Source organism: Cebidichthys violaceus, unplaced genomic scaffold (assembly GCF_023349555.1).
Source record: "Cebidichthys violaceus isolate CVI_PGR_0920_01 unplaced genomic scaffold, fCebVio1.0.p SCAF_23, whole genome shotgun sequence".
Taxonomy (NCBI): Eukaryota; Metazoa; Chordata; class Actinopteri; order Perciformes; family Stichaeidae; genus Cebidichthys; species Cebidichthys violaceus.
The window spans coordinates 8,479,087-8,493,012 of record NW_027176406.1 but is presented as its reverse complement, the minus strand read 5'-3'; the positions used below and the strand labels follow the sequence as shown (position 1 = coordinate 8,493,012).

Genomic DNA, 13,926 nt, shown 5'->3' with positions numbered 1-13,926 from the left:
ACTGTGCACCGACAACATGACATATTATGTTTTGATACATGTTTTCTATATTAGGCCAAAAGGAAAAAAAATATGTATGATGACTAATATGTAGGCCAATTTGCTCATTCCAAGTTATTGGAGTTATTCAAATACTGTAAAGTATTCCACCACACCCCACAGTCTAATGCTGGACACACTATATTTGTGACATTACTCTTTTGCTTGTTATTTAAGTGTCAGTGTCTGACAACATCAGTGTGAAGTCTCACGTGGTGACGTGTTGCCGGAAGTCAGCGGTGGAAACACGAGTGCCAACCGGGCAGAGTCCTCTTATATCCAGACTATGGTTGTAGACTAGTACAGACAGCATAACTTAGTGTTGACAATGTGCATGACTGTAGTATGCGGATGAAGAGCTTACAAATTGAAGAGCAGAAGAGGAGGCAATAGATAGAGGAGGATGAATCAGGTGCTGTGACCCCCATGAGGCCCACAGAGGAAGAATGCTGTAAAGAGAGGAATCTCATCAAGTTCAAGGTAAAGGAAAAACATCAGTACCTCACTGATTCACCAGAGTTTGTAGTGTGCTGATAGCTTAATTTCCAGTCCACAGATAGGAGAGACTGGGACTGTTATGCTACACAGTTAGCTTTTTCTTTGTTTTTGTCATGACATAGATTAGTCCCAAATTGTCAACTCGTTCTCAGCATTGGCTTTGCAATATTACGGCCGATTTAAAACAGTATGGTGTTTTGAGCCATTTTCAACCATGAAATAGTCAAAACGTTTATTCTATAGTTTAAAAAACACATTTAAGTGTGCAGTTACTCTTTAAGGTCTATGTTTGAGTCGTACGTTAAAGGCAGGGTTGGTAATCTTCATCAAAATCATTATTTTTGTTAAAATTCTCATTACATCCTGACAGCAACCAACGAATCAAAGGCTCTGCTAAAGAAAAAAAAAGGGGGGAAAGATCTGTGGCCCGCCCGCCTGTGCACTCTTTGCTTATCGCTGGAGTCTTCCACGACCTGCTAGCTAAACAGCTGTGAGGAGTGCCTACACTAGCCATGTTTGTAGTTCACATTCATTATGATAATTCTGTGGGAGTGGCTTTTAGCAGGAGGCCTGAAGTTATACAGGCTATCAGTGTGGCTGACTTGTTGAGTTTCATGCTAGAATAAGCAACCTTTGGAGCTAGTGCTGCTAGCTACTATCATTGGAGATGAGTTAGCAGCACTGGCCTGGGTTTTTCAGTTGGATATTCTATCTTAATCCAGCGTATTCTTGCTAGTTTCTCTAGATTACCAACCCTCGCTTTAATTCATGAAGTCATCTCAGGGTGTGTGTCGCAGAGCCTGCCAGACTGCAGATAGAACCTTCTCCTTTAACGCCAACAGCTTTTGTGAATCCAGTTTCCTTGTTCCTGTGCAGCTTTATTTTTACAATATATTTGGTCTTCTAGTCCCAGACCTCTACTGATTGCTATGCTGATGCCTTTGTAAAATGTCTGCTTGTGTGCTTACGGTCTTGCCGAGACCTGTCCCATTTAGGCATGCTGGTATGCAATCCCCTTGTTTGGAGGTTTATTGGATTCGAAAGCATGGTGGGGAAATCTCAGTTATGCAAAATCTAATTATGAAAACAGACAAAGCCCCATTAATTGTTTGCTGGACCTCAGAGTTCGCTGGGGGATGGAGGACTTCCAAAGAATGAGGATTCCTCTGGGTTCTGTAGGAGAGAAAATGCTTCTCTGCTGTTGTGTTTTGGTTTGTAACACAATGCAGTGAGGACAGGTTGAAACATCTCTACACACACAAACTACATAGTGATGCGTTCTCTCTTGCTACAGCGCCCACAATTCAGCTTTCAAATGCATGCGCTGGTCGTGCCAGAGTTGGTGTTTTTGACATTAGACACAGTGAAAACTCAACAGGCTCTTGCATCAATGTTTTTAATAACTAGTTTGAAGAAAAGTTTCACAGCTTCAAAAACAGCATATTGCTAAACGCAAATGTATGTTATTACATCAGCATTGTCAATTAAGCTTCTTTCACGTGAGCATCACATCACATGGAAAGTGAAAGTAAAGTGTTTTCATTGTTCATGGTAACCTGATCAACACAATTTCAGTTCTACATTAAAAGCATGAAATGTCCAAGTCAGAAGCAGGAAATTGTTAGGAAACAAGGGAATATTTTGCCTCTGTGTTGTTTTTCCATAACCTGCGCCAGACAGAATATTAACATCCACAAAATAAGCACCTTAGTGTAGTATTACTTACTCAGCTGACCAATCTGCTCTGCATATTTAACAAAGAAAATAAATATATTTTAATCTTTACTAAAATACTTTAAAATAAATAAATAAAATGGGATTTAGTCATAAAAAGTACAGAGCTGTTATGCGTCTTACTGACATAAAGACAGTATTCTAGTGTCCACTAATATTTCTCTGGTGACACGCCAATGACCCTCAACTGGTGAACCAACTATTGCCAACTTACAAAACCAACTCACGTTAGCTGTTAAGCTAATTATCATAAACTGCTGAATCTTACAAAGCTACAGTTTTTCATCCTATTACAACATTCCTGTTTAAATAAGTCATACATAACAGCTACATCTCCAAACTTATATAAACACACAAACAATGCTCCATGTGTGCATTTCTCTCCCAAGCACCAAATAGTCAAGTGGTCACAGGGTTAACATTACATAAACACAGAATACTGTACTTTTTATTAGCTGAGGATCTGATAGTGTGAATATATATATATATATATATATATATATATATATATATATATATATATATATATATATATATATTATAACTATAAATTTCTCCCAATACAATAATTCTTTCATCTATAGGTTTCAGTTTTTTTCAAATTTGTTGTTGAACTTTTAGAATGTAAAATTACATCAACTCATAAAGCTGCTTTATGCGACACATTTTATAACACTTATTTTTTTGATGAGGACGGAATAAAAGGAACAGTGCTGACTAACAAAAGCATAGACATATCAAAATGACAGGAGATAAGAGGATTGTAAATTGCCAAAGATATTGCATCTGCACCCTCTGGATATTTTTATAGCAAAGCAAACCTCAGAGTTTCTCCTTTTTGTCAAAAAACTTTGACAGACAAACCAGTGCAAGTCCCGGGATTATGAATAATACAATCATCAGGCAGAGCCTTGGGCGTCACTGTCGTCCACTGGACTTCTGTTGGTGCCGAGGTCGTCTTTGGTCTTTTGGATGCAGGTGAAAATCTCCTTGAAGAGAGCCTTGTACTCGGGCTGCTGACTGTCAAGAACCACCGTCGGATGAGACAGAGCAGCAGAGGACCGGCGGCGGCGGGTCCGACTGCTCGCTAAGAGACCGTTGGACGTCTGCACGGCTTTATGGCTTGGCCCGTCTGCCTGCTGGCACCGCCGCAGCAGCTCTTCATACTTCACCTAAACAACAGACGTATTTTAGGGAAGTGCATAGATTTTTTTTACCTGCGGCTTCCAGTCAAAGAAATCATTGAAAATTGAAATGTTGCAACAAACCCTCTAATTGACAAAGAGAAAAAAAAAAAAAAATCGTAAATATTTATCATGCATAAATTGTACTGGTCATGCTATGAATACGCCACCTGCAGTGCGCTGTACTGTGCGTCCACCTCGTTTAGCAGAGAGATGCCCCTCTGTTTCACCGCCTCCGTTCGCCTTATACACAGCTGCTCGTGACCACGGCGAATCTCGTCTGCGCTCGCCACTCTCAAAACGCTGTCGCTGTTGCACCTCTGCCGGATGTATTGTCTCTGCTCCTCGTCCTTTTCTACCTTCTCCTCGATCTCATCCTGCCCTGGGCTGGGTCTGTCTTCTGAGGCAAAGAATACTTCATCAGGCAACAGCAGCTGCTCCGGTCTTCTGATACTGGGGGAGAGTGAAGGGGGACAAGGAGGATGTATTTTGAGGAATATTTACACCTATTATAGGTCTGTTTGTCTGCCTGTCATTAAAAGAGAGCCAAAATAATTTTGACAATTTGAATCTGGCTTGTATATAAGTCAGGCCCACCTGTTGGCACGGTCAGCGCGCCACAGAAGCCGCAGCTGCTCCACTTCGGCCTCCAGCTCCTTCTTCCTGACTCGGCAGCCGTCCAGCTCCTCCAGCCGCTCCTCCAGGCCTCTGTTCTCCCTGGACGTCAACTCACTCTCTTGCTCTGCAGCCTCCCTGTGGCTCCGCTCGACAGCTATCTGGCTCTGAAGGGTCTGGACGGAGCGCTGGAGAGCCGCGTTCTCCTCCTCCGGGTCTTGGCGTCTGTCTCTGTCATAGAAAGAGCCCTGCAGGGACCAGAGTCCATCCACGCGCGTACCATCGTGGGCCGGATGTCTGAGCCGGGACAGGGAAATGTCAATAAATGTGTGAAAATGGTACTTCAAAACAAACACGGAGCTCACAATACATGAATAGTTTCATACAGAGGTGTAGCCAAGGGTATCATTTTTAGTTTGGCCTAATTTTACAGTTTCAGTTTTTTTCACCAACATATATACAAAAACATAGGAGGCTTACTACTAAATTTTAGGTTAATAATTGTTTTGACCTACAAACAATAACGTACACCTCTGCTCTCTCCAAAGCACATCAAACAAATGGCAAGTTGAAGCAACAGTTGTGTGTATGTTAGTACGCTGCTGACAATATTCGAGGATTAACTTCCTCGTCCTCTGGATTATGTCTAAAGGGGGACGTCTGGTCGGGCTCTGGGTGACCTGTAGGTGTCCAGTCAGCATACAAGGGGCTGAGACAGCAGTGCACTGAGGTTAGGAGAGGATCACACAGGAACACTTAATAGTGGAACAGGCAGAAACACCTGAATATGTTGTTGGTAAATTTGTGTCAAAACTACTGTGACTTTATCCCACAATATTGTCTGGATCTACCACACATGTTCCCTCTCTGAAAATAGTCCCTGTGTCTCATCCTGCGGTTCTGCTATTAGCACTGTCCACCAGAATATGTCCAATGACTCACACACACATGAAATACCTGTCATGGTGTAAGTCATACAGCTCTTTGAGGCAGGACACACTCTGTGCTCCCAGGTGGCGTCGCTGCTCTGCCAGCTCTCTTTTGTTTCGCTCTGCCTGGGCGGTCTTCAGCTCCTCCACCTGGGTCTGCAGGTCCTCCATGTAGGTCTGAAGCCCTTCGATAGTCTCTGTCAGACTGACGGGGAAAGAAGAATGGGGCTCTGAGGTTCTGCACTCGATCAAATGATTGATATCCAATTATGTAAAATGTAATTTAAAAGACAAATTCACTGATAACTGGTAGACGGACCTGTGGATCTTCTGCTGGGCCAGGCGGCTGTCCTGCACTAGTCTCAGGTTGCCTTGCTCCAAATCCCGGGCGGCCACGTCTAGCTGCTCGTACACTCTGGCGTGCTGGTCGTTCATCTGACGCAGCAGGTCCACCTGCTTGTTCAGGTGCTGGTGAATAAGGGAGGGAAATAACAAAGATTTAACTTAAGGTTTGTTAATAAATTGCTTGTGTATTAAATCAATTAGTCTGCAATGGTCAGGTAAAACAGATGTGCATGTTTTCTTTGTTTTGTATAATTGGAGACTGAATATTTTTATGGTTTTGAGCTGTTGGACGAATAAAAAAAGATATCTGAAGACCTTGAGCCTTGGACAATTGTATTGGACTTTTTTTTTTTTTTAAGCTGTTTAGTTATTTAAAACCTCTTTAAAACATACCCATGGAAAAGAAAGAGAGGAGGTAGCAAGTTTTACACACTCACATTTGGTTTTATATCCCAAGCCAATATATTTTATTACCAAACAAACAAAGGCTTCCTTAGAATCAAAGAGCTGCCAACTAAGGGCCTTTAAAAGGACTTGTAATATTGTTGCAGAGAAATATAACATGAGTCTGAGAGCTTTATTGCATGGTGGACAAGAATGTACCCATTATCGCCAAAGATGTTTCTGCAATAGCCCCGTCTCTTCTTTAAACTAAATTACTTTTCTCTGGTAGAGATCAATGCAACCATTTATCTAGTGGAGCAGCACAGCCCCTGTATCCTTGAGACTGTCATTAGTGCAGTGAGTAGCACCAGTGGCGGACGCTGCATGAGGATGAGGGTCAGAGAGACGTATGGGGATTACCATATCAACCTCAATAAATCCTCAAGCCCTCTAACTGCCGTAAACAAATTAAGGCTCTTATCTTTGTTGGCCTGCTTAATGCCATGTGCTCAAACTCAAATAGATCATTCAGCACCAGCACTGTCTTCATATGGCAAAAATAAATGGCTGAGCTCTGAAACAAAAGACCTAATTGTGTTTATTTATAACCTGAAAACTCCCAGGTAAAGCTAAATCGTTGTATGAAGGTAGATTGACTTAACTGCCAGAGAATTTGATCTTCTATTGATATAGGGATTATATATGAATAAAAAAATACAAAATTTTGTAAATATTGGTTACTTGAACAGTGTCCAAGTAAAAGGTGGAAGGTGGCAAATAAGCTGGTGAAAGTTTTCCTATAATTAGGTAGACAAACATCCTGCCAGGAGGCCGCACTAAGGCTCTCTACTGTAAGTCAGACTGGTCAGGATTAGCTTTTACACAAGCCTATTTAAAAGGGGAGAGAAATTCACAATGACAGTGAAAGAGAAGAGACATTGATAAACTGTATACACACACGTTTTGCATGGTGAAATGGATATGCCTTCCTCAGAGCCAGTTTAGCGCTTCTGAGAGCCTCAAGAACTCTTGATTAGTTCCCTCCTAACATTTATCACCTCTATCTCCTGCAGCTGCTCCTGGTTGGTGGAGTACATCTGCTGCAGGGCCTGCTCCAGCTCACGGTTCCTGTCCAGGAGGGTTTTCCCAAGCTCCGCTGCCAAGTGGAGATCTATCAAAACACAGGAAAACATGTAAACACACGATACAAGACACTTCCAATGCCCAAACACAGGCAACGGATAGAACTAGGAGTGTAAAGGGTGTGTGTACACACACACACACGCACGCACACGCACGCGCACGCACGCACGCGCACGCACGCATACACGCATACACACACACACACCTCTCTTTGTCTCATGCAAAGAGGAATCTAAGGCATGCTTTGGGATCTCCTTGTGAACCGTTCTCTCACTAAACTCTCATAAAAGTCTGGATATTTTCCAGCAACATTGATGAATCGGCCGCTGAGCTGAAGTGAAGCATGACTTATGTGGGACTGCTTTAATAACAATACAATGAAACCAAACATGTTTCACGCAATAAGCAGTGTATGCCCGGTGTTTTTTTTTTTTTTTTACTCAGACATGTCATGTGGGAACCAAATAACAACTGTGATCCCTACTTTTAAAGTCCTTAGAGTTGTTAGTGGAGAGGAGGATGCTGCAGTTAATCTAAACCTCCAAACAGTAAAAGTTTTATTAAGCTCCTCTGTAAAATGCTACAGGAAGTCTCTCCTTCCCGCTGCCATCACTCAGTAGAACGAGCCACATTCTTTTCCCTACAACTTGGACAGACTGCTCACTTGGTCATTTACTTGTATACTCATTAATGTATTTATGATAGTAGTTAATTAGGGCTGCAATTCATAATTTTCTTCATTATTGATTCATCTGACAATTATTTTCTTGATTGATTTATCGTTTCTTAACTACTGAAACATAGAATAGAAATGGCTAGCTAAATTTTCCAAATTACACTGACGAATAAGTTCAGTTCTATAATTTTTCTGTTGTTGATCTTTCCAATACTCTCTTGCACTTTTCAGACATTCCAAGAATATGGCTATATTTAGCTCTTTGTTATCTCATGTCTCTGAATTGTAACATACCTCTACCTGTGAGTACACACACAAAATATATTAGATTTACAAATAATTCTATTATGTATGTAAGCGCAATCCCGGACCTTGAGATACAGGACGTATTAGAGAGTCAGGTTCTAGTTTCATCCTAGTTATTTCTTATTATTCATGGTCTCCCTTTTTTTTGTTTTGTTGCATGATTAGTGTAACTTGCCTGCTGTAATTGCAATGTATCTTGCACATTAATAAAGTACTCCACCTATAATTATGTCTCTTTATCTCAAACCCAGTCCAGTTTGTGAACTTGACATGAGAAGCAAGTGTTTCAGAAAACAATCAACACAGGACCTGTGACAGCTGCAGGCAAACAATGGCCACAGCCTTCAACCCATGACTAGTGTGATTATGTATCACAAGTGTAGACTATAGACTTCAATCTAATTTCATCTCTGAGCCAATAAGAACTTGTGTCATGTCATCATGTGCAGAGAAAACCAATATAATCAACTTACAAGCAACCACAATAGCCCACTCCAACTGTTTATTTATTATCAAACTTTTTAGCTGATGTGATAACACAGTTACATTATTCTGCTATCTGTATGCATCTGTCCTATGCAGTAATAACACATCAGCCCAGCCGGTCAGACAGCGTTTAAGGTGCGACCACAGAGCCGAGCAGCTCTTACCATGTTCCAGATCGCGTGGGTCGTACCACGCCTCTCCATTCTTGTCAAAATCTTCCTCCAGAATCACGTCAGTTAACATTTTACAGCTGCAGGGCGAGTCTCTGTTCGGCGGCTCCACCTGAGAGAAACCTGACACACAGGTGTGTGTTCAGAGAAGTAGTCAGAAGTTATCCACCGTCCACCACCGTGTGTGGAGGAATGTAAACTACATCCTCCCGATGTGTGTGTGTGTGTGTGTGTGTGTGTGTGTGTGTGTGTGTGTGTGTGTGTGTGTGTGTGTGTGTGTGTGTGTGTGTGTGTGTGTGTGTGTGTGTGGGGCGTTCAGTTTAAGTCTGTTGTCTACCGCAACGTGGCAAATACACTCCAGCATCCGGCAGGTGGCAGATATAAGTAAGATTAAAAAAAACAGAAAACCTTTAAAACCTCTTTATTGTAACCGAATATTACAATTATTTTAATACGATTCAAAATCAAGTTTTAAAGAAAAGCTTAACAGTTGAATATGCTTTAAAATGTTTCCGTTTGCCTTATTTCCTGCTTCCGTTGACAGCCATTCTTATCGACCAATCAGGAAGCAGTAAATTGATCCAAAGAACTCTTCTGACCAATCAGATGTTTGTTTGTATGTAGAACACCCGCCCCGGCTCCGCAGCAGCAGAAGAAATCGAGTTTGACATGATTCCAGTTGAAACAGTTTCAGCAAAAGAGGTAGTAGTGTCCTTTTAACGGGTAAAACACTTCGTGGCAACTATTGACTTCACTGTGTTTGCTATTAACATGCTAAACAACAGCGTTACATAGTTATCGGAAGCGATAACATCTCGCTCCAGCTAGCTCCCACCGGTAACTTCGTCGTTACCTGAGTTACCTGAGCAGTCGCGGAGAAGACACCTGGCTTTGGGACAATGGATGTAGTTCGACAGTCGATAAACGTCGGGCTCAATCCTGCAGCTGTGGCTTATTCTATGACCACACTGGGATCTGCTATGATAAACAACATATTTGGCTTTTACTATGTCAAACTTTTTCTCAATAAGTACAAGATATCAGAGGGAGCATTCCACCAATCACAAGTGAGTGTTTTATCTTGACATAATTCTGTTCTTTGTATGCAAATGTGTATCAAAATAGTAGATAATAATAACAGAATAAAAGCTGTTTTCATTAACGATTAAGCTGTTATATCTTTTTATTATGGCTCATTAATTGTTTCAGTCACATGAACTCACTGATGTATGTGTTTGCCGACTAGACTGAATAAACCCTGGTGTACAAATGAACTGCTCAGGCCAAGGAGGAGGCCTACAGAAGTGGAGACAGGATCCTGTAAAACCAGGCCAACAACATAGTTGATACATTTTTGGCAATAGTGATGTCTTCATATTGCGTATTTCATCCGGCCAGCTGTTCAAAACTCAAAGATAGTCTATTTACAATCGTGCAAATTGGAGAAAAACACAAAATCCTCACATTTGAGAAGCTGGAACGAGCTTCAAAAACAACTCTCTGTTGATCGACTTATCAGTAAATAGTTTGAGCACTACTTGAAACTTTTAAATCACTATCTTCACAGGTGGTGTTCATGGTGTGGAACGCAATCAATGACCCACTTTTTGGCTACCTGCAAGATAATTCCAGGGTGCCCTGCTGCTCTCAGAGACGTCTCTCCATCCTGTACGGTGCTCCCCTCTACTCACTGGCTTTTCTTATAGCCTGGTTCCCATGGCAGACCTACTCCCCCGGGGACTGGTTGAGCGGCATACACTTGATGGTGGCGCTGTGTGCTTTTGACGCCATGCTGACTTTCGTGCTGCTGGCACAATGTGCGTTGTTTGCAGAGATTTCCAATCACCATCAGAGCCGACTAAGACTTGTAAAGTACAGCCAGGTAAGGACTTTGTATACCAAACGCTTCCACTATCTTTCCTCTGTATGCCTCTGAAGCCAACAGGGTAACGGTTTATCCCTCTCATATCCCCCACTTTTTATTTCCCAGGTGGCTTCTCTCCTTGGCTCCTCCAGTGTCCTCTTCTGTGGTGTGTTGTCCAGTAACATGGAGGACTTTGCGTCCTTCCAAGCCTTCACCGTGCTGATCGCTATCCTGAGCTGTGTCTGCATGCTCTACACGGGCCTCCACAGTGCAAGCCGCTTTGATAACAAAGGATCTGATTCAGACGCTCCTGACCAGACTTCTCATCAATCAGGCTTTTCCTTCTCCACGTTAACAACTTTGACGTGGCAAATTGTGAGCAACAGGGACTTCCGGCTTTTTGTGTACATGAACTTCTTCCAGGTTTTCTTGTTAGCTTTCTTCAATAATTTTACCATGATATTTGCTGAGCACCTGATTCCTCCAGATGTGCTTCCATCACTCGCCAAGAGCATCATGTACGGAGCAGGATTCATCTGTCCACAGGTATTTGTCCCTCAGTGGCTTTTTGTGTCCTTTTGTCCTCCCATTACCTCAAAGGACCATACTTACTGTTACAACATAGCTCATGGATACAATGCTTCTAAGCAGCCCACTCTCAAACTCACTCGGACGTCAGAGCTCTGTACAATCACCTGAATGTTACAGCAAGAACATATTTGTCATTCTACTTTATAAACTCCTACTTTATATTTATGTGCTGTACCTGACCCATTTTCTCCGTCCCAGCTGTTAGTATTGAGCTGTCAGCGTCTGCTCCAGGATCTTGGCTACTACCGTGTAATCCTCTTCACCTTCTACATGGAAGCTGGAATGGCAGCTGTGATGCTCACACTCGGCCCTCAGCACTACTATTTTATGGCATTTTTCCTCACCATTAACATGTAAGAGATCATACAACTGTTATTCTAACAGTCTTTCACTTTTTCTTATAATTACAGTTTATTATGACTGAACTTTGATTGAGTTACGCCTTCATTCGCTCCCTTATCTTCTATGCAGGGTCATAATCCAAGCAGCCTTCAGTCTTTTTGGCTTGCCTTTGGCTGACATCATTGACACAGACCTGCAGAAGTACAAGCGCAGGTAAAACACAATTATCAGCATACGTCCACAAACTCAGTCATTCCTAACATACAAATTTACAGCACGTCATCAGACAATACAAATTAAATTAGGAAATAGCACATTTATGTTACCAGTGCCATATGATCTATCTAATGAAGCCAATCCATCATGTTGTTATTTATTTTATAATCAAACATATGTTATTTTGCCTCCTCTACAGTTCACCTCTCTCCTCCATGGTCTTTGGGACGAATGCTCTGTTCACTAAGCCGGCTCAGTCTCTCGCCCCAATGATGGTGCTAAATATCCTCAACCAGTTTGGATATGAACAGCTGAAGGACGCTGGAAGGGATTCAAATAACAGGTAAGTCTAACAACAAGAAAACACACACAGTAAAGCAGTTATTTTTATGGATTGTTGATGGTAACCATTCTGTTGTAGTACTCATTCAGTATCAAGTAAAATCTGAAGGATTTATATTATAAGACCATCTCCCAAAGCATGCCACAAGTGTTCAGTTTCTATATTATGAAACTTAACTTCCAGTAAATGGATTTGTGATGGATTGAAAGCAACTTTTAGAGGATGGGTTCACTCTTTTTCAGGTGTGTCTTAAGAGAATAGTCAGCTGCCCATATGAACACTGTAACAGGTTTTGCTTGCTGTAATCATTCATAAGAGGTCCTTTTCTATTACACTTGTAAATGATGGGAATACATTCCAGAGAATTTTGTTCTAAAGCGATTGTAATATAAAATAATATCCCCATGATTTGTTCAACTCAAACTAAAGCCTTGTGTAAACTCAGATACACTTTGGAATATATTTTTGTGTAGCATGAGGACTGTGGATTTTGTCATCTTTTACTTTGGGACCACGTCAGGAATTCTTCACAGCCAGCATGAACAGAAGGAATTATTACAGCCAGCAAAAACAGTTTCACTGTACACATGGGCACCTTGTCATTTCATTTTACAAAAATATTAACCTTTCAATTGAGTTTCAAAAGAATGGGAGCCAGTTTCTCCCTGGAAGCAGCAGTGGGAAAGCAATCTATAAACCTTTATTATACTCTGGAAAATAAACATTTGTAATATAAAGTATACATATCTTAGTGAGTGTGGTCCTCGCTGTGAGTGTGGTCCTTAAAATCATTGATTACAGCTGGTAGCTGTTATTCATACAATTTATTCAGATAAGGATTTGGATTGAAGTAGAACTAGCAAGATGTCATGGTGATGACTTTTAACTTCAACTAAAGCAAAGTTTAATGCTCACACAGAAATCTCTTAACTTAAACACAACCTTTAAAGCTCAGAAACGTTGAAGTAACAGCAGTTGCCTTTTTCCCCATCAAATTTATTTTCAACTGAATAAAAGTCTTTATTTTCAAAGGTCCCCTGTAATATAATTTCATAAATTCAGAGCCTATTAAAAACATTTTCTTTTGAGTCAGATAGATAAAAAAAATCACAAATCTGATTTAAAAAAACCCCAACAACAACAAGCAAGTGAATGAAAGCTTATAGAAGGCCTGACATTCACTTTACTAAAAACATTTAGAAACACATTATCTCTCTTTCATTATAAACATCTGCTGAACATGCTGAGATTGTTACATTTACAGTTTCACATTATTGTCAGAACAGTGTGCAACAAGTGAAATGGTGACACCTAAATCACCGTAGTTCTCAATAAATGTAAGCATGCAAACACTTGAACAAAATGTCTCCTTGTTTGCAGCGCCTCAGAGAGTCTCCATAGTGTCATGTTCTACTTGGTGTGTCTGGTGCCCATGTGTGTCGCCGCTCTGCAAGCCCTTGCTTGGAGGCCGTTTTCCATACGCAACAGTCACACGGTCGACACAAAGTACGTTGACGGCTAACTTCAATATTGCAGTATTCAAAGGAATTTCTTCAGCTGGGATTTCAGGAAATTCTTTATTGCCAAGTATGAGATTACGTTCCGTTTTTCACTGTATATTCCAGGATTATACTGCACTGATGCACTATGTGTGTGTGTGTGTGTGTGTGTGTGTGTGTGTGTGTGTGTATATATATATATATTATATATATATATATAATATATATATATATATATAGCTACAGCTATATAACAGGAACGTCCTGTATGATTGCTGTGCTCTTTAAAAAAAAAGGACCAATACCTCAGAAGGCATGTGAAACATACTGTTTTGGTCTTAATAGAGGAACTGTACTTAGTGAACCCATTCCATTATCCTAACCGCTTATCCTATTCAGGGTTGCGGGGCGCTGGAGCCGATCCCAGCTGACATTGGGTGAAGGCAGGGTTCACCCTGGACAGGTACTTAGTGAAACATTGAAACTAAATGTCAATTAAGATAGTCTCGACAAGAATTGTTGAGCTAAGTGAAAAATACTGTAGTGAAAAATACAAGTATGT

General features: G+C 41.1%; 2 protein-coding genes across 2 annotated transcripts in view; one reads left to right on the top strand and one right to left on the bottom strand.

Moving 5' to 3' along the window:
- Positions 1-2,830: 2,830 nt before the first annotated feature.
- On the bottom strand, positions 2,831-8,818 carry cdr2a (cerebellar degeneration-related protein 2a). The gene is made up of 7 exons (XM_068718590.1): positions 8,504-8,818; positions 6,787-6,899; positions 5,319-5,467; positions 5,028-5,204; positions 4,053-4,367; positions 3,626-3,908; positions 2,831-3,443 (listed from the first exon to the last, which is right to left on the bottom strand). The coding sequence occupies exons 1-7, from the start codon at positions 8,580-8,582 to the stop codon at positions 3,171-3,173; spliced, it is 1,389 nt and encodes a 462-aa protein (XP_068574691.1). The 5' UTR covers positions 8,583-8,818; the 3' UTR covers positions 2,831-3,170.
- Positions 8,819-9,109: 291 nt separating this feature from the next.
- Positions 9,110-13,926, top strand: part of mfsd13al (major facilitator superfamily domain containing 13a-like) — a 5,898-nt gene continuing 1,081 nt past the window's right edge. Inside the window, exons 1-7 of the mRNA XM_068718846.1 lie at positions 9,110-9,576; positions 10,077-10,391; positions 10,500-10,919; positions 11,163-11,317; positions 11,436-11,519; positions 11,722-11,865; positions 13,246-13,926. The exon at positions 13,246-13,926 is cut by the window's right edge and continues 1,081 nt beyond it. Coding sequence (XP_068574947.1) covers positions 9,409-9,576; positions 10,077-10,391; positions 10,500-10,919; positions 11,163-11,317; positions 11,436-11,519; positions 11,722-11,865; positions 13,246-13,387 — 1,428 coding nt within the window. The 5' untranslated portion in view covers positions 9,110-9,408 and the 3' untranslated portion in view covers positions 13,388-13,926. The remainder of the gene's footprint in view (positions 9,577-10,076; positions 10,392-10,499; positions 10,920-11,162; positions 11,318-11,435; positions 11,520-11,721; positions 11,866-13,245) is intronic.